The sequence below is a fragment of the Ochotona curzoniae genome, unplaced genomic scaffold (assembly GCF_017591425.1).
Source record: "Ochotona curzoniae isolate NIBS_2020 unplaced genomic scaffold, NIBS_Ocur_1.0 contig_1, whole genome shotgun sequence".
Classification (NCBI taxonomy): Eukaryota; Metazoa; Chordata; class Mammalia; order Lagomorpha; family Ochotonidae; genus Ochotona; species Ochotona curzoniae.
In genome coordinates this window covers 45,537,034-45,557,662 of record NW_024464918.1, presented here as the reverse complement: position 1 = coordinate 45,557,662, position 20,629 = coordinate 45,537,034, and the positions used below count along the sequence as shown (strand labels likewise).

The window sequence follows — 20,629 nt, the reverse complement described above, 5'->3', positions numbered from 1 at the left end:
CCAATGCAGTCTCCAGGGATGTGGACCAGCAGACGGAAGATCTCTCAAGTTCCCACGTATCCTTTTTCATGTCGGGTCCTTCCGAGCCTGTGACCCATAAGCCAGAGAGAACAGGCAAGACTGTGCGGAGAACAGGGACATTTAAAGCCCCCAACTCCTTAGTTTTATGATGGGATGCAAGCTCCAGATACTGAGCAATGTGCTAAGGCCTCAACTGCTCCGAGCACCGAGACCCAGCATGGGGTCGTTGTAGCCTGGGACACCTGCACCCACACCAAAGAGCCCAGGTCAAACCCTGGCTCTGCCCCGATCCAGCTTCCTCTAACGCAATCCAGGAGGGAGCAGGCCAGGGCCCCGACACCTGGGCCTCTGCTATCCATGTGGGTGACCCCAGTGGAGTCTAGGCGACCCCGATGGAGTCTGAGGCTGCTGTCCAGGAGGGAGCAGGCCAGGGCTCCGGCACCCTGACCTCTGCTACCCATGTGGGTGACCCCGATGGAGTCTGAGGCTGCTGTCTGGCCCAGTCCCAGCTGCAACAGGCATGCAGGGAGTAATATGGAAGACCTCTCTCTTGGCCTTTCCCTCTTCACCAAGTAAGTAAATAAATAACTTTTTAAAAAGTCAGATTACAACACAGTAAAGTATTAAAGGAAAGCAAACTCCTCTCCTGCTCCTGAGCCCTGTTCTCTGGTAACCTCCTCCTGGCCCCATGTGGGGTGTCGCACCCTCCCTCCCGCCATGTGGCAGTCCCTGCACAATGGGAACAGATCTGACTCACAGACCCCGGGCTGTGTATCCCACTGTGGCCTGAGGCCAGTCCCTGTTGCACTTGTACACACAGCACATTCTGCCGGACTGGCGGAGGCCTCCTCCTCCACTTCCTCCTTCTGGAATGTACTTCCTCCTCCAGGTGCCAAGGCCCACCCTTGGCAGATGCTAACAGGAAGGCTGTCTGGCCAGGGAGCATGGGCTGATCCTGAGAGGTGAGTTAAGGGCGTGCTGAACCTGCTGGGAGCCGAGGCCAGCCCAGGGCACAGCCGGCCTAGCTGGGTGACTGGCAGGCTCAGTCAGGAGTCCTGGGTCACTCAGGCATCTCACCAACAAGGAGGGACCAGGACTAGCCTCTCTGTTCAGTTACAGAAATGCTGCGTGAGAAATGTGAGCCTGTAGCACCTGACCTGAAAACATCCCTTCCCACTCTGTGAGGCCTAAGGCAGCAGGACCCAGGGATGGGCACCAACAGGCACCTGGCAGGGAAGAGGAAGCCGACCTTCGGCTAAACCGCAGGTCTGCCTCCGTCAGGAGTCCAACCTAATAAAACACACCTTCCATAACTTCACTTGGTAAAATTTTAAACAGAAATTTAATCAGTGGATGATTTATTAAGAGAATTTTGTTCACATCTGGCTAATTGTAAGTAATATTTTTAAAAAAATGGAGCCAGCTTCGTGGCATAGTAGGCAAAGCCACTGCATGTCATGGGCACTGGTTAGAGCCTCAGCTGCTCCACTTCCAACCCAGCTTCCTCCTAATGCACCTGGGAAGGTGGCACAAGTGCCTGGGCCTCTGCACCCACGCGGGAGACCTGGGAGGAGGCCCTGAACCCACGCGGGAGACCTGGGAGGACCTGGGAGGAGGCCCTGCACCCACGCGGGAGACCTGGGAGGAGGCCCTGCACCCACGCGGGAGACCTGGGAGGAGGCTCTGGCTTTGGCCCGGCCCAGTCCAGGGCACTGTAGCCATGTGGGAGGTGACCTGCAGATGGCAGATCTCTCTCATCTGCATCTTTTCCTTTGTCTCTGCAACTTTGCCTTTCAAATAAAGAAGTGAATAAATTTGCAAAAAATATAAAAAGCCAAGCTACTACTCCTTTCCCAGCTGTGCCCCACAAATGAGTCTTGCAGGGAGGAGCAGGGGCTTCTCGGTGGGGCTACTCACGAGGCCTTCAGGGAAGAGGATGGGAAGTGAGGTGGCACAGCCCCTTGGCAGGTGGACCCTGGCAGGTGGCACAGCGCCTCAGCAGGCAGGCCCCAGCCAGTGGGAGGTAAGGGGGCACAGTGCCTCGGCAGGTGGACCCTGGTTGGTGGGAGGTGGCACAGCACCTCAGCAGGTGGACCTCAGCTGTGATGCCCATGTTTTGGCAAAGCCTTCTACACCCTGCTGGGTAGCGCCTGGCAGGCAGGGACAAGAGCTTACAGTGGCGGGGGCACAAGGAGGACCCGCACCTCAGCAGCAGGCACGGCTCAGGTTGGCTGTCCACCCGCGGGGCTCAACCAAAGCTGACCCTAGAGGTCACCGGCATGAGAGCGACAAGAAGACACAACACTGAACAAGCAGAATGCAAGTACTCCCTGCCTCACGACACCTTCCACGCGCGTGGGGCAACAGGTGCCAGGCCGGTCAATTTCAAGGGTAGGCCCCGCAGAGGCCTGCCAAGTCGGTGAAATCAATGAGAAATGCTCTCTCAGCAAAGTCCTGGTTCCTAAGACAGACTCGGATAACCTTCCTTTTAGCACAAAAATGATAGCTGTGCGCCATGGTTTAAATCCATGTATACATAATAGACAGTTACAAGTGGGGCGAAGACCACAAGGAGAGCCAATTTAGTTACACTGATGGTTTTCAAATTTCTAACAGCTTTAACATGCAAGCATGAAGCACTGTGTAAATTACAGCTATATGTCTACAAGGCAGAAAAATCACAGAGCAATTATAATGGAGCTGTGTAAAAACACCGACAAAGGATCTAGTAAGAGGCATGGAGTGTAAATAAACACACAGGCACCACGTTTGTGGGAAACGCACAGCAGGCCGCCTCTCTGAGCATGCGCCGGCCGTGAGCTGGCTGGCCGCCTCTCTGAGCATGCGCCGGCCGTGAGCTGGCTGGCCGCCTCTCTGAGCATGCGCCGGCCGTGAGCTGGCTGGCCGCCTCTCTGAGCATGCGCCGGCCGTGAGCTGGCTGGCCGCCTCTCTGAGCATGCGCCGGCCGTGAGCTGGCTGGCCGCCTCTCCGAGCATGCGCCGCCGTGAGCTGGCCGCTGGTGGAGGCACTCAGCGCTCTACCTTGCGGAGGAGCAGGAAGGGTCCTCGTGAGGAAAACCCAGCACAGGCCACGCTTTCAGCTCTGCCTGATGCCACCAGGAGTGTGTGTGACCACATCCTGCAGAACAGGCCCTTTCCTGTCCCCTCAGGAAGGACGGAGTGGGGCCGAGAGACCGGCTGGCCCATGTGGGGGCAGGATGGACACTGGCTCCCCAGGACTCCAGGCCAGCAGGAGCGTTCATCCCTCGGTGAAGGGGTCCTGCCCCGGACTCCCGAGGACACCAAGCAGGAGCGAGTCAGACACCGGCTTCTGCAAGCGTCACTTTTGTCTTTAACACTTATCTACTTATTTTCAAATTGGGGCAACACAAGTAAAGAGGGAAGGAAAGACAGAGATGTGCCATCTGCTGGTTCCCTCCTCAAATGGCTGCAACAGCTGGGGCTGGGTGGACCAGGCTGACGCCAGGAGCCAGGAGCCCCATCCAGGTCGCCCACATGAGCGTACTAAGCACCTAGACCCCACTGCCACTCTTTCCCAGGAGCAGCCGGGACACCAGTCAGCACTCCCACTCGGGAAGCCGCAGTCACAGAGGTGGCACCAGCCCTGCCAGGGTTGATCTGAGAGCCCCAGAACAGCTTCCTGGGGCAAGTGTCTCCTGCAGGTCTGCTTCCAGCTACAGCCACGCTGCAGGGATGGACACCGGAGCACGGCTGCCCAGAACAGGTAGCAGAGACAACGGGTGCGCAGTCAGCGAATCCCCTGCAGATGAGCTATGCATGGGAGCACGCATGGTCCGGCGGCCTGGGGCCCAAAGGGACAGGAACAGGTGGAGGGGAGAGCAAAGGCCTACTCTCCCTCACCCCCGACTGTCCTCCACATTTCTCTTCCTCCCTGATGGACAAGTTACTGTTCACTGCCTCTCTGGATGACAGCATGCTGTGGGGTCCTGGAGCATGGACTTGGGGACACACGCCAGTGGCCTCCGGTGTTCAGGCCACCTTCAAGTTCAGAGCCACTGCCCTCCATGGTTCTGAGGCTCCCAGATGGGAAATGAGTCCCAGGGCTGCCCTGGGATGGGGTGAGACGATGAAGTCGGCCACATCTTCCATCTTGCTCCTGAGAGGCGGTGTGCAGCCCGCCAGGAGCCACACGGACCAGCTGGAGGTCCAGCCCCACAAGGAGCCACATGAGGGGGACACGGCCACCCTGCAGGCCGCAGCACACACAGACGACCAGGTCCCGGGGTGCCTGAGCCAGGGGGCAGGGGTGCTTATGCCACTTGGCATATGTGTGCGTGTGCATGCGTATCCGTGTATATTCCGTGCATATGTCTCATAATACAAGAACAACAAAAACAGAATAAAATTGAGTGCTGGGCCAATTATGTCAGCAGTCCTTGTTTTTAAAGACCTTTGCTATAAGCATATATTTTCAAATTTCAGTTTCAGATACACAAAACTAGGAAAGCACTCAGCTATGATTTTATTTAGAATCCAGTGTGCAGTCACCAAGCAGCAATAGTGATCTGAGCTGCCTGTCTGTCTGTTCCCCAGCACATGCTGGTTCTTGAGACTTTGCCAGGGCCAAGCAAGGAATCGTGGTGTCAACAGCATGGATCCCCAAGGCTACAGGCCCACCTGCTCCAGCATCTGGGACGCACCACGCACTGACTCACCTGTGGGCTGCGTGGGCACCACTCTCTTAGGGTACGTCTTGCTGCGACTCCTTGCTACGTTCTGATCCGGCCGTGGGAGCTGGATGGACAGGTCTCGGCTCATCTGCGAGGCTGTCCTGCCACCAGAAAACACAGCGTCTTGACTGGCAAAACCATGGAATTATACAATGGCTCCGGCAGAGTGTCAGCCTGGGGCTGCACGGACTCAACCAGCAGGGGCCAAGCAGGAGCCTCAACTGACACTGGGCTGACCAAGCTTGCAGCAGTCAGGGCCAGGACTTAAGGTGTGAGGCCACAGCCGCTGGTGGTCAGCAAACCCATGGGGCTTCAGTGCAAGCCTTGCGGGAGAGCTCCGCTCACCAACAGGCCTCACTGTGCTCATGGGTGTTACATCTCCGCTCATTCCTGCCATTTCCCGGCAGAAATGTCCCCATAAGATACTCGCTGAGCTGTGAATGCGGTTCACCCACAGCTCTGGAACCCACCCTGCCCCGCCAAATTCGCACAGGAGTCTAGCCTCTGAAGTCACAGAAACTGTGGGGGTCTTGGGAAAATGAGACCAGGTGGGGCCAACCGAGCGGAGCCCCCAGGACTGAACGCCAGCAGCTTTGTAAGGAGATGGAGCCGACACAGCCACCAGGAGCCTGCAGGAGAGCAGGACGAAGCGCCATCCTTTAGCAGCAGCTGCCTCACATGTCCAGGAGCGCAGGTGAGCGACCCGGCCTTCTCACCACTGGCACAAAGTGACTGACACGTCCAGCTGTGCCTGCTGGCTCTGTGTGCTTGCGTGCCTGCTGGCTCTGTCGTGGCAACACCAAGCTCAGTTACCACAGCTGCCAGCCATCCACCTGCCACCCACACTGTGGCCCACATGCCCTGGCCCTGCCAGCAGAGAGGGGAAAGACGAGGACAGCTCCACTGGTGTTCCGGGTTCCCAGCTCTGCATCTTCACTCCTCAGGTGGGTGTGGCCCCTTGCCTGTCGGGGCATGGTCCTGGCACCTCCTGTAGCAGGTGCTGGGGTGCACGGGGGGCTCTCAAGGAGTGTGGTATCGCCCACCTACGCTCCTGGACATGGCCCCCCATGGGGCTCCCAGGCCCTGCTCTCACATCTCTCACTCCCTCCTGACAACCAGGAGGCCCCCACAAGCTCATCAGGAGAGGGGCTCAGAGAAGGAGGCACCCCACACTTCATCTGTGTTCTGGCTGGCTGGGCTCTGACAGTCACACCACAAGAATGAAGGCAGACTTCAGCCCAGCCTCTCCTCACAGATCCAGTTTTGAACTTGGCTCATCAAGTCTGAATTTTCCTTTGGTAATGACCAGTCACCCCCAAAGTAGAAGAATCTCTAATGCTCTGCAGGCTCTAAGTGCAGGAACGAGCAAAGCCCAGAGTTCCGCCTCCCTCCACCACACACATGCACACACTGATACTGTCACACACGGAGCCACACCGACACTGCAGCTGCATGGGCTGCCATACTCCAGGAGCCAGGGCTGTCTGCTCCCAGAACCCTGCTTATGCAAAGCTATCTCCAGGGCGTCTCAGAAATGCTCACGGCCATGGCTGGTGTGATGGTCTAGTCGGCTAAGGCATCCCAGCAAAGCCAGCATCCCACAAGGGGCACAGATGTGCGTCCTGGAAACAGTCCCTGTACAAACACCACCCAGTGGTCAGAGACGCAGCCGATCCATGCCAAGCTGTGGACAGGACGGTGAGACCCCTTGCTTCCGGGGGCTCCTGACACCACAGACTGCACACTACATGTCCTCCACAGAATTTTCCAGAACTCACGCCCATGTCCAGTGAGGGTGTTAGACATAGGCACACATGTACCTGATCTACTGCAGAAGCCTCAGGACAAGGTAAGGGTCCTCCTGCTGCTCCAACCCATTCCTGGAGCAGCAGGGCTGCCTGGTGTCCCTGAAGGGGCATGGCCTATCTGAACCCCGGGTGGGAGGAGCGCCCCTGGGGGTGTGGCCTCCTGTGCCCTGGTGGGAGGAGCTCCCTGAGGGGCGTGGCCTCCTGAGCCCCTGGTGGGAGGAGCTTTCCAGGGGCATGGCCTCCTGAGCCCTGGTGGGAGGAGCTTCCCAGGGGTGTGGCCTCCTGAGCCCAGGTGGGAGGAGCTCCCTGAGGGGCGTGGCCCCCCGAGCCCTGGTGGGAGGAGCTCCCTGAGGGGCGTGGCCTTCCTGAACCCCACTGCAAGGACAGTACCAGATATGATGACCAACCGAAGTGACACACTAAAAGCTCAGCCATCACATGGTGCTCAGGGGATGCCCAAAGGCCGAGATGGAACTGGGAACATGATTCCACACTGCAGAAAAACAGGGCTGTGTGCAAAATGAAGTGCACGCTATATCCCAGTGGGGGCTGCCCAAACGTCCAGGACCTCAGCCAGCCCTTCCTCAGGACACCTGCTCCTCCTCCTCATCTCAGGGCAGAGGACAGACAAGTGGCACACCCAGACAGAGTCCAACAAGCAGCTCTACCACGCTCTCAAAGCCTGACCGTGACACAGCTCAGACATGATCTACAGCTAAATGTGGAAAACCTTTTTCCATGAAAGATAGCCCCATAAAATTTTGTGTTCAGAAAACACATCACTATGTGGAAGCACTCTGTGTGTGCACATGGGCAGCTGCTCACATGCCCAGCCATACCCCTCACCCTGGCACCACTTACCTGAACCGGTGCTTCTGACTGATGGATCCAAGCTTGCTGAGTTTTCTTGACAATGAACTTGACTCGGTTTCTGGCACTCTAATAATTTTTACGAGAAAATTAAAGACTCATAAACATGGTTTTCTCGTGCTTCGTTGGGATTTACAGTTACACAGCAAACGTAATAGTGCCCCACCTGCTGTTTAGCGGAGCTAATGAAAATAGTTAACACCACTTATGGGCAACAGTCATCAGCCGCTGGGAGCCAACACTGAAAACACAACCGCTTCCTGGATGACATGTACCATCACATGAAAACCATCGAAATACACCATCGCCCCAGGAAGACCGCTAGGGCTGCTGTCGCCATGGCAACGCTGTCACTGGCTCACACCAGGGTGGGTCCCCAAGGTCCCGGCCTCATCAGGCACAGCGGCTCCCTCTTGCTGTGAAGGAGCCTTACCAAAGACTCCACAGAAAGAGCTCCTTGACCCAGTCCCACTGAGCCGAGCCAGTGGCCACAGCATGGGGCTGTCCCGGCCTGACAGGGCAGGCCTGAGGGACACTGGTCCTTCCATGATGCTGCTGCCCACACAACGAATGGGAGCACGAGGGGGAGCCCAGCGCTGCGTCAGACACAGAGCACACAACTTGGTGCACTGTGTGCAGCCTGCACAGCCTGAGCACTGATGCGGGCGGGTCAAGTCGCCCACGAGCAGGGCCAGCCCTCCTCACCAGCACAGCCTCCTCCCCGGCTTCCCGGCCCGACACCCGCTGGCAGGGCTGCCCTCAGCTCCCGGGCTGCCCCGTCCTGTCCTCCTAGGGCAGGAGGGCTGCAAGTCCTTGGCTTTGTGCTGCTCACCCTTCCTTTATCAGCTCCCTCCACTTTTCCTCAGGTGACCCTTCACTGCCCTCTGCCTCAAACCCCACACCGTGGACAGTCACATCATGGCCTGGCCAGCTCCCACACCCTCGGCCTCACAGCCAAGGGCTCTTGGGGTGCTCCATGTCTGCACAGAGCAGTTCAGATTCCCCAGGCCTCGAGATGCAAAGCAACACTCTACCCATACCTAAAAACTGGGAGCAAAGACACAGCACCCGAACGTACAATGGTACGGACAATGCCTCCTTATGTGCAACACACATATACATGCATTTGTGTGAGTAGCATTTGTAGTAACACAGCCAGAGAACTGGGAATTGAAAAAAAATTAACTTCCATATTTCTTCTTATAGACAGAATTCTACCCCTAAAAGACAAATGCCATTTTCATGTATTAGGACAATGAACAAAACTCAGACTGACCCACCTGAAAAATGTATGATGCTCTACGCTGCACTTCCACAGGTGCCTGCAAGCAGTCTTACTCTGTGCTTCGAAGAAGAAGGAGGTTTCATTGCACTGAGAAGGAAGCAGAGGCAGAGAGGACGTGAGGGCAGCGGGAAGCAAGGACAGGTCACCACCGACACTTACGACCAAGGAAACTGATTCTTCCCTGGTGGGCGTTCTCAGACCGAGGGCTTCGGCCAAATCAGCGTCTTTCCACACGAACACTGAGACAATCCCACTGCAGCCTCACAGGCTCACCGCTACGGCCACGCGGCCAGCGCCATGACTGCACAGCCCCAGGGTGGCAGTCTCCCAGTCACCCCCATCACCAAATCCCACTGCAGCCTCACACGCTCACCCCTACAGCCACGCGGCCAGCTCCATGACTGCACACCCCCAGGGTGGCACTGAGCACCTCCAGGTCACTGTCACAAACAGCCACAGCCTGAGGATCAGCCCTCGTGGGCAGGAGATGCCCACCCAGCCCAGCCTTCACTGTGTCCCCCACAGGGATGGCCTCGGGGCCTCGGGGCCTCGGGAGAGGCCGCCAGGAGGAACAGCCAGCACAGGGCGTCCTGTGCAGCAGGCCTGAGCCCTCTGAGCCCAGTCCCCACATCACACTGCATCCCTGAAGGCTGTTATGCCATCAGGGAAGCCATCTCCATAACTGCAACCCAATCTCAACCCTGTGGTTACATGGTTCCCTGAGCTGTGCCACATAAGCCAAAGCTTTATGCAATAAAGTTCCATTCTGCAAAAGACATTACTTTTTAAGCGACTGAAGCAAATATCAAGCAAAATATGAGTGCTGAAATAAACTGTGAGCTCTCTCATGCAACACAACTGCCCATTCAAATCCAAACGTAAAAGCCAAAGCCAACTCTTACTCCCAGGGTGGGAGCAGGACAGGCACACGCTGCCCCTGACACATCGCACTGCAAAAAGAGCAGAATGCACCAAGAAGACACGGCACAAAGGACAGCAGAGCTGGACAGAAGGGGCCACACTGACTGGGTCTAGCACAACTTCAGTATCCGTCTGGGGACAGTCATGGAGCACAAGCCAGGGAGACAGTGAGTCCACAACAAAGGAATGACAATGGGAGAAGGCAGAGCTCTCCCACACAGCACAGTGATCAAAGCCAATGGGCAAATGGGGAACCAGCATCCTGCCACCACCTTAAGCAAGGAGCAGGACAGAGTCCCCCCCGAGGCATATTGACAGGGAGGTTCCGAAGAAGAATGAGGGCTGATTGCTGACAATGTGACAGAGAAAAAGAACCAGGCCAGGCTCATACAGAGAAGTCAGGCAGTATCGTCAGGGGGTCAGCAAACCAACAGGCCAGGAGGTACAGATGGCCCACATGAACCTCTCAGTGAGACAGCCTGAGGCAGCAGGCTGCCCTGCACCTGCACACAGACCCTCCCCAGGCAGCCCTGCACCTGCACACAGACCCTCCCCAGGCAGCCCTGCACCTGCACACAGACCCTCCCCAGGCAGCCCTGCACCTGCACACAGACCCTCCCCAGGCAGCCCTGCACCTGCACACAGACCCTCCCTGTCCAATCACAAGGACCCCACACCCCACAGGGAAGCAAGAAAGAAGAGGTTTCTGCATGGTGAAGTGGAACTGCACTCTTAAGACATGCAAATGTCATGAGAGGTAAGAACTGCCACACAGATAGCAGATGACCAAAACATTGCAGTGTATCAACACAGAGGTGAGCCTGGACATGGTAGAAAGCCCTGGGACAGCTCTGAAACCCTGCAAATCTGACACACGCAACTCTCCAACGATTCAGAAAAACAGTGTGTGTGAGAGAGAATAAAAACATCAAGGAAATGGTTTAAAATGTGAACAATAAGGGAATCTGGAGAACAGCACGTTAATGTTTTCTTTGTAGCTTTTAAATACTACAACGTTTTGGAAACCTGAATAATTTCTAAGTAAAAAGAGTGGCTGCTAATCCTCAGGGACATGTGTTCACAGAGGCAAGCCCTCCAGGGCTTGTGGAAAGACCTGCCACCGCCGGCCACCATCATGTCTGAGTCCTCTCTTCGGAGTGGCCAAGTGCTGCCACGTGGGCCCAGCTACCCGTGGCACCCAGAGCAGAGAACACGGGCTCGTCCGTTCATCCTTCCACTTACTCCACAACTGTGCTTCCTGCACACAAGTTCACGCTAGCCACCGCAGCCTCGCTTCCTCATCCAGCTCAAGGCATCTGAGTATGCTGCTGACTGCTCCCCACCCCCAGGAAACACGCCCGCAGAGCACTTCACCCCCCACACCTGATTATGCTCTCTAGCCTCACTTGGCCTCACATGGCCATCGCAGGCAACCAGAGTGAGCCAGCAGAAGGAATACGGATTCATTCTCTCTCTCTCCTCTCTCTCAGCTTCTGCTTCTCTTTCTGCCTTACGTACCATGGAGCCACAGCACCTGGCCTGAAATCCAACAAGCATCCACATTGCCTCTGGAGCCCCGCAGCGGGCACAATGTGGTGCGCCGTTCCGTGGAAGCAGCAGCATTCAGCTGGATGCTCTGCCAGGTACTGGGACTGGGGGCTTTTAAATTCCATCTGTGACTACGGTGAGGCCTCCAGGATAATTAACTTACTGCCACCGTCCCAGAGAGGCAGAAGAAAGACTCAGCAAACCCATGTGTCCAGGAAGCGGAACATTTCAGTTAAATTCTAAGCTATTTAATCATTTTGAAAAGGGCTCAGGCCCGAGCCTCTGCATTGGGTGATGGCCGAGCAGCCCAGGAGCCGGCGGCCGCAGGCCTCCCCTGCACCTGAGGACTCTTGCTTGTCCATTAGACTCAACCAGAGAAGAGCAGATGTGTGACCCCTAACAGCTTGTTCTGTTGACTTCAGCCCGAGACGGTCAGCACAGACCCCAGCACAGCCATACCTCCCGGCCGTACAGATCCTGTCTTCACAGACAGAACTGAAAAGCCAACAACCACGACACTCCCCTCCTCTGCCCGGAACAAGGACGCCCCACATCATCACTGCATCCTTCCTGCTCTCGTCACCAACCCTCCCTGGCAGTGGGTGCCCCGGCCAGCAGGTGTGCAGCTGCAACTCAAGGACGCTGGCAGCCCTGACCCAGGCCCTGTGAGTTACCAACATGAGCCTGCAGGAACTTACATCTTTCCCCAGCACTCGGAGTTCAAATTGAGTCTCCTTGAAGTGAACCTTGGTGATCCGAGGCCTGGAAAACAAAGCAGACGGTGTTGGGAGGATTTTGCAGAGATGCGCCTGGCAGGAAAAGGGTGCCCATGGCTGGCTCTTGTAGAAGCTGGGGTGCAGTGCCAATGGCTGCCAGACCCCTACACTCCACAAACCCCAATCCTACACTTAGCACTAAAAGCAGAGTAGGTCTGGATGCACCAGCACATGCTGGGATGGGTAGGAGATTCTGTCCTCCGCCCCCTCCCCACAGCTTCCACAGATGAGAGTCCAGACTCTCAATGCTAGGAAGGTACAGAGAAAATATACATCAATTTCATTTGTCAGCCACCGGAAATGTAACTGCCTTCTTTGTCCAACACACACACACACACAACCCCCATTCCCATAGCTATCCAGGACACAGGACACACACACACACACACACACACACACACACACACACACACACACCCCATAGCTATATCCAGGACATACATACACCCCTTTCCCCCTACATCCCCATAGCTATTCAGACACACACACACGCACATCCCCATAGCCATCCAGGACACATATACCCACATGCGCACACGCGTGCACACACACACCCACACCCCGACACATCCAGCACGCAAGTCCTACCTACCAAAAGTACTTCCCCACTTGCTTCTTGTTCTTGTAGACAACAACGCCAACAGGAGTCAATCCCAGGAAATACTCAGACTTGTTCTCTCCCTGCAGAAGCAAGAATCAGCCTGTCAACAGCAACGCACCCCGTCAGTACCCTGGGCACTGCCACTGGCCAGGAGCACACCCTGCACGCTGCCACTGGCCAGGAGCATGTACCCTGCATGCTGCCACTGGCCAGGAGCACGCACCCTGGGCACTGCCACTGGCCAGGAGCACGCACCCTGGGCACTGCCACTGGCCAGGAGCACGTACCCTGGGCACTGCCACTGGCCAGGAGCACGCACCCTGGGCACTGCCACTGGCCAGGAGCATGCACCCTGGGCACTGCCACTGGCCAGGAGCACGCACCCTGCGCATTGTCACTGGCCAGGAGCATGTACCCTGCACGCTGCCACTGGCCAGGAGCACGCACCCTGCACGCTGCCAATGGCCAGGAGCATGCACCCTGCGCACTGCCACTGGCCAGGAGCACGCACCCTGGGCACTGCCACTGGCCAGGAGCATGTACCCTGGGCACTGCCACTGGCCAGGAGCACGTACCCTGGGCACTGCCACTGGCCAGGAGCACGCACCCTGGGCACTGCCACTGGCCAGGAGCACACCCTGCACGCTGCCACTGGCCAGGAGCATGTACCCTGCATGCTGCCAATGGCCAGGAGCACGTACCCTGCGTGCTGCCAATGGCCAGGAGCATGTACCCTGGGCATTGCCACTGGCCAGGAGCATGTCTGCAGCTGTGGCCACACAGGACTGAGTTTTGGAGAGCCATCATCTGGAAAGCTTATCTGAGCTAGGAGAACAGCCACCTGCTGCTCAGTGGTTTTTAAGAGGATCTTTCTGTTGTCTTAAGGCTAACTTGTGATGTAAGCTCATTAGAGGGATCTGGGTGACTGTGCAGGTCCCAGCTCAAGGCTGTTTATATCTTTGGTGACCAGCCTCAATGCCATATTAACTTTCATCACTTGCGCAGCTGATCCCGCGGTGCCTGTGAAAACAGTGAACTCAGCAAAGACGCCAAAAGGTCAAAAGCACATCACACTTCAGGGTGTTCTCCTGGGCGGCCGAGGACCCCGCTCTGTCACCTTCACACACCACTCTAATGCTGACCATCCACCGCCCCCACCATCCCTGGAAAGCCCAGGCTCTGCCAAGCTCTTTCCTGCCTCCGCTTACACCTTTCAGACTGCCAGTTTTTACAATTTTAGGCAGGTGTTGCAGGATAACAAGTTAAATCTATACCAGCATCCCTTAGGGACAACAGTTTAAGTCCTGTTGCTCAACTTCCAGTCTAACTCCCTGCTGATGGCCCGAGTGCTTGCGCCCTGCACCCATGTGGGAGACCCAGCCCTCGTCACTGCAGCCATCTGAAAACTATATCACTGGGTGGAAGATCTCTCTCTCTCTCAATCTCTCCCTCTCACCTTACTCTAATACTGCCTTTCAAATATACAAAAAAAAAAAAAAATTAAAACTTCAGAGAGCCACAGTGTGCAAACATCACAGAGAATGAAGCCACGGTGTGCAAACGACGCGGAGTGGGTGCCAGGCATGTGCGTGGACAGTTTGCCTTCACGCTCTCCTTCCTCCACAATCAAATCAAGGTAAAACTCCATAAAGTCATATTCACAAAGAACGTAAGATGTGTTGGCAGAATGCCAGCTATCACATACTTTCAGCTCTGAAACTGTGACTTAAAGGAACGTGTCATCGCTTCTCAGCCTTTTGGCCAAGATCAAGTGTAAAGGAACGTGTGGCAGGTTCTAACAAAGCTAGATCACGGCCATAAATTCTCAGCACCAGCACAGTGGTTCTGAATGAGGATAAACATTACACAACCACAGAGGCATTTCTCAGAAGACTCTCTAGTTTGTAATTTTCCTATTTAACATATATGATTTTAAAGCTGAAAACCCACAGAGCACAGTACACTATTCAGGAGCGTTTAACAACTCCATGAGTCTGCCGGCAAGACAACGGTGTTTTTTAAAGCTTGTATAAAATGTAACAAAGGAAAAAACAATGCAAATACATTACTATAAAGGGGTCTTCAAAAAGTTAATGAAAAGTACTTATAATAAGAAACAAATATTCATGGATTTAAAAGAATGTGTACCAAAATTATCTCCTTTTTGAGAAACAGGGAGAGAAAAAGAGAGCTCCCATCCACTGGTTCAATCTCCAAATGCCCACAGCAGCCAGGAGCCGGGCCAGCCAAAGCCAGGAGCCGGGCCAGCCAGAGCCAGCAGCTGGGCCAGCCAACGCCAGGAGCCGGGCCAGCCAACGCCAGGAGCCAGGCCAGCCAACGCCAGCAGCTAGGCCAGCCAAAGCCAGGAGCCGGGCCAGCCAACGCCAGGAGCCAGGCCAGCCAACGCCAGGAGCCGGGCCAGCCAACGCCAGGAGCCGGGCCAGCCAACGCCAGGAGCCGGGCCAGCCAAAGCCAGGAGCCGGGCCAGCCAACGCCAGGAGCCAGGCCAGCCAACGCCAGGAGCCGGGCCAGCCAACGCCAGGAGCCAGGCCAGCCAAAGCCAGGAGCCGGGTCAGCCAAAGCCAGGAGCCGGGCCAGCCAACGCCAGGAGCCGGGCCAGCCAGAGCCAGGAGCCGGGCCAGCCAACGCCAGCAGCCGGGCCAGCCAGAGCCAGGAGCCGGGCCAGCCAACGCCAGGAGCCGGGCCAGCCAACGCCAGCAGCTGGGCCAGCCAACGCCAGGAGCCGGGCCAGCCAAAGCCAGGAGCCGGGCCAGCCAAAGCCAGGAGCCGGGCCAGCCAACGCCAGGAGCCGGGCCAGCCAGAGCCAGCAGCTGGGCTAGTCAAAGCCAGGAGCCAGGCCAGCCAACGCCAGCAGCCGGGCCAGCCAGAGCCAGCAGCTGGGCTAGTCAAAGCCAGGAGCCAGGCCAGCCAACGCCAGCAGCCGGGCCAGCCAAGGCCAGCAGCCGGGCCAGCCAACGCCAGCAGCTGAAACCCTAGCAGGTCTCCCGGAGGTGTGAGAGACCCTGGCTCTGTAGTGAGCGCTCAGCTCTGCCCCCCAGGGTGTACGTTGGCAGGAAGCTGGCATCAGGAGACACAGCAGATTGAACCCAAGATATCCTGGCACAGGTTGCAAGCTTCTCAACCTCTCCACTAATGTCCTCTCAAACTTCTCTTACAGTTCCATCTTCCCACAAACTGTGTGAGGTTTTCCCACATATCACTTAACTACCATCTCCCTCCAAGCTACCATTTTATTGCCACGTTCTCTATATACCGGAGGCTGCTTCTAACTCTCCAAAATTAATGAGATGGTTTCTTGCTTTAGGGAATGCTGTTAAGCAAAACACCTTACGAAATGAACATCTGAGTGAATCATATTTCAAAGAACTTTTTCCAGGATTAAAAATTAAATTCCATGATCCAGTTGATAAACATTTCATCATTCAGCTATTCCTCAGCTACTCACTCCCTATTTTTAAAAAACAAGGCACCTGGTCATTTCCTCAAACAATCAAATCTCGGTACCCTTGCAAAAAAACAAAGTCTCACAGGTGCAGACTGACTGTGAGTGCAGGAGGAGTGGCTCAAGGGGCAGGTGCAGATACAGAGCACTCGCACGGTGTAATGGCTCAGCCATTCGCAGTCCACGGCTCAGCCACTCGCACGGTGTAATGGCTCAGCCTCTCGCACAGTCACGGCTCAGCCACTAGCACAGTCACGGCTCAGCCAGCACAGTCCACGGCTCAGCCAGCACTCGCACAGTCCACGGCTCAGCCACTCACACAGTCACGGCTCAGCCACTCGCACAGTCCACGGCTCAGCCAGCACGCTCAGCCACTGAATGCAGGCTGGAGGCATGCTTCTTTGTACACAGCGATGACGCAGCAGGTCGCTGCCCTCCTGCTCAGGGCACCCGCACCCCCAGCAAGAACCACTCATTACTGCACCTGGACTGCTGCCAGATTCCTGCTGCACCTGGCAAATGACTTTATGCTTTTCATGAAATCATCTTGGAACGCCCTCCTGACCTCTGACAGGACCAAATGCAGACCAGTGTTCAGTTCTCTGGACAGACGGTTATGCCCTCCAGATTGTGTTGGCAAGCTCCGTTAATTGTTTTCCACACATGGAAATATCATTTCGGTCGTATGTGAAACTCATCCACTCAGAGGAAGGTCCAGCCTGCGAAGCAGCAGCACCCGGCCCTCCTTTGGGAGCCTCAGTGACTTAAGAAAAACACCACCGGCTTACAGGATGCTGTGCCAAGCACATGCCACTCACGTAGACAGGGTGAAGGTCCACGCCATACATCTCCAGCGACTTGGCGGTCCTCAGGTAGCTGAGCTCAGCTTCAGACGGTGCCTGCCCCCTACACGAAGCACAGGAACAGGGCCTTACCGAGGGCAGCCGCAGCCTGGGCAGTGCTCAGCACCTGGGGAGATTCTAAAAGCTCCCCATCATCTCCCCGCCCCGGCCTCCTTGCAGACACTGCCCTTGTTCCTCGGGTTCCCAGGGGCCTTTGCCCTCCTGACACAGGCATGTCTGTGCCCTGACGGTTGCCTACATGGGTTTCAGTCACTTACACTCAGATGTAAGTTAGCAGTTCTCCATTTTAGAAGCCTCACCGTGAGTCCCTAACAAGAAAATGTCTCCTCCACACAGCCCCATGCCTGCCTTCCAGAGCTTTCCTTGCACTGGCATAGGCAGGAGGAAGGAAGGCCCGGCCACCCTATGGGGGGTCCCATCATGTCCCGAGCATGCGTAGGGTCTGCAAATACAACCAGTGATCACTGGCAGATACCTCAGAAACCTTCCAGAATACAACTCCATCCCAGCAAGGGCAGTGCATGGCTGGGTGGACACAGCTCCATCCCAGCAAGGGGCAGTGCCCACCAGGAGTGCCTGTCAGGATGGGTGGACACAGCTCCATCTCAGCAAGGGGCAGTGCCCACCAGGAGTGTGCACACGCATGCGTACAGGAGAGAGATTTCAACAGCCAAGGATTCTGCTCAGTGCACCCCACGTCGGAGCCCAGGAACCCGTTGAGGCCTGTGCTTCCGGAATCCATGAAGAAGACTCCGCACAGATTAACTTGAGAAAGCTACTAGGGTCCACTTCCTGCCTAGAAAGGTCATCTCACTGCCAAGACCACCTGCATGGCTGAGGGTCCCTACCCAAGACCACTCAGGTCAGTTCAACACAGAGTGCTCCTCTGAGACCCCCACTAGCTGCAGGATGTCTAGAACACGCTGTGCACCTGGCTACCGTGTGATGCTGTGACAAACACACCCAGGCAGACCACAGCAGGCACCAACATGCAGGGGCCGGGCAGGAGCAGGCTGGTTCCTCCATGCCAGCCCAGCAACCAGCTTCTACCCCTGTGTCAGGGCAACAACTCCCTTAGGCAAATATTTTCTTGGTCAGATTAAGTCCACTTTTAAATTTATTTTCTTAACTACAGTGGATCTGAAACTCAGCTTCCTTGAGAGACAATCTTAGATAAGAAGCAATAAAGCAAAGTGAATCAACACAGAATTTAGGCAAAAAAAAAAAAAAACCACTATAACAAAATGGTAACTTCAAGGCTTCGGGGTATTAACTAAAATCCTCCTGGGAAGCCAGGCGTGTGTCTGCCCCCGGTGCCTGCTCAGGGCTCCACACCTGTGTGCCGGGGCTTGCTCCTGGGCTGTGAGGGCCTGGACTGGGCTCAGCTTCATTACTGTGAAGACAGAGCAAGTCCACAACAGCTTCTGTGGCCGAAGAAGACGGTTTAGCAAATAACCCAACAGAAAGCACCGCACTGGCAGGATGATCCCTCGTGTGTGAAATCAGAACACCCAGACGCGAGGTCAGGCCACCGCGGGGACCGAGCACACAGGGAGGCCTGGATGGCGCAGGGCCAAGCACTGGTGCCTTCACCACGGAGGCATACACTCTCCTTACTTCTTAAATTGTTGGAGTTGTCAACAAGGATTTTAGAAGAAACCTATCAAAATGAAACTCAGTGCTCAAGAGACTGACGAACTGCTCATTCTAGAACCTTCTCTTAGAACTGCGAACATTCCGAAGAATCACTGACAGATGAAATGAGGTAGGCATGACTTACATCAGAGTTTTATGAATCCTTTCTATGGCTTCTTCAAGTTCTTCTTTCTGATCAGGCACAAACCGGTATTCTGAAACATACCCTGCAGTGTGTTTATATGGGTCGTAATCTCCAAGTTCAGCTAAAAAAAAGAAGGAAATTGTGACTTGTTTCCATTCTAGAAACACATTTCTAAAAACAATGAAAATATTGCTATCATGCTGCCACAACTGTCTTCAAGCAGCTTATGGATAAATCTATATGTAACACAATATGATCCCAACGTGTCTCTCAAACAATGGGGCTGGATACAGTGTGCTATTCAAAATGTCCACACTCTAAGCAGTGCTCAGCACTTTACACACCTGGGACAGCTCACACATCTGGGACAGCTCACACACCTGTGAAAGCCCACACACCTGGGACAGTTCACACCTCTGAGAGCTTACACACCTGTGAGAGCTCACACACCCGTGACAGCTCACACACCTGGAACAGTTCACACACCCGTGACAGCTCACATACCTGGGACAGTTCACAACTGTGTTGTTCACACACCTGGGACAGCTCACACCTGTAAGAACTCACACACCTGAGAGCTCACACACATGTGATAGCATGCACACCTCTGAGAGCTCACACCTGTAAGAACTCACACACTGGTGGCAGCGCACACTTGTGACAGCTCACACCTCTGACAGCTGACAAGCATAAACAAGTGGAACCAAACAAGCCCAAGCTACTCTTGCCAACACAAAGTGGCTTTCCAAGCCCCAGGGCAGCTCTCTTTGGGGCATTTTCCCCACATTTCTTACTAATCCGTGGTTTCTGGGTGCCACACAAGCTAAGACTACATTGTACTATTTTCCTTGCACCCAGCCACATCCCCCGGGAAGCACACCTCACTGTGATAGTATTTTCCTCAAACCCCAAGGACAAGGTGCCTGGAAGCCACCCTGTGGCCACCATGCCAGTGCCAGGAGCCAGCATGCCCTCTGCCAGACACATGCTCACTCGGAGCCTGCCACAGCCGTCTCTAGACACAAAGGCTGAGGGGGCAGGCAGAGGGCCCTATGGGGTAGTCCAGCTTGCCATGCTTTTCCTGCAAATCCGCAACTGAATTTGAACAAAACTCAATTTTTATGCAAACTTTTCATTTGAAAAGAAGAAGTTTACTCATAAACCTGCTTACCAAGGACTCAATGTCTTTCCCAGGCCCAGGGAGGCGAGTGTGGCAGGGGCACCTACCCTGGATGGCATGTGCTCCCAGCTGAGCCGCAATGTTGACCGGGCAGGGCAACCGGCCCTGAAGGACATCCTGTTTCACCTGCAAGAAAAACTGGTATCTGGAAGAGAAACAGGAAACAGAGTTAGCCATGGAACCACTCACGCCCCACACGTCAGACCCTGGCACCTGAGCAGCCAATCTCCATCAGCTGCAGGCCAGCAAGGCAGTGGGGGCGCAGCTCAGGAGCTCACGCTGACTGTGGTCGACCAACTCCCTCTCCTGCACTCGCCGTGAGGGTGCACAGAGGCCTTCAGAGATGAACAGGCCATGTCATCCCACTGGTAAGAATGCCCAGGGGACAAAGGGTAAGGCCCGTAAGGGGTTCACAGCTGACACCCTGTAGCTCCAGGTTTCACACCACCACAGACCCAGCTGACCGCACATGAAAGCCTCTGGAAACAGAACACCTCTAAGCTGAGCACAGACAGACTACACAACGCAGGTGCACACAGCATCCTCCTCCTGCTAGGCACTGCACATCCTCCAGAGAGGACTCTGTGCGGGGCAAGGTGTGCACAGGTTCCAGGAAATCCCATACGGTGCTGTATCAGGGATCCACAAACACTCCCTGGTGGGAGTTTCCCGAAGGTCCAGAACATTCCTAGTTTGATGACTGCATGACAAGTCCACTTGGCCACTGCTGATTGGCTCCTGCTTCTCACCAGGACCTTTCTGAGCACATTCCTTATTTCCCTATGTAACTTGACCTCCAAGC

The 20,629-nt window shown here is 55.5% G+C and overlaps 1 protein-coding gene across 1 annotated transcript in view; it reads right to left on the bottom strand.

The window, feature by feature from the left end:
• The window catches only part of EPB41L4A (erythrocyte membrane protein band 4.1 like 4A), a 95,138-nt gene that overhangs the window by 23,511 nt on the left and 50,998 nt on the right, over positions 1–20,629 (bottom strand). Inside the window, exons 5-12 of the mRNA XM_040973358.1 lie at positions 19,875–19,972; positions 18,648–18,768; positions 16,823–16,910; positions 12,533–12,621; positions 11,863–11,926; positions 8,691–8,782; positions 7,402–7,479; positions 4,718–4,833 (exon numbers count right to left, since the gene is read on the bottom strand). Coding sequence (XP_040829292.1) covers positions 4,718–4,833; positions 7,402–7,479; positions 8,691–8,782; positions 11,863–11,926; positions 12,533–12,621; positions 16,823–16,910; positions 18,648–18,768; positions 19,875–19,972 — 746 coding nt within the window. The remainder of the gene's footprint in view (positions 1–4,717; positions 4,834–7,401; positions 7,480–8,690; positions 8,783–11,862; positions 11,927–12,532; positions 12,622–16,822; positions 16,911–18,647; positions 18,769–19,874; positions 19,973–20,629) is intronic.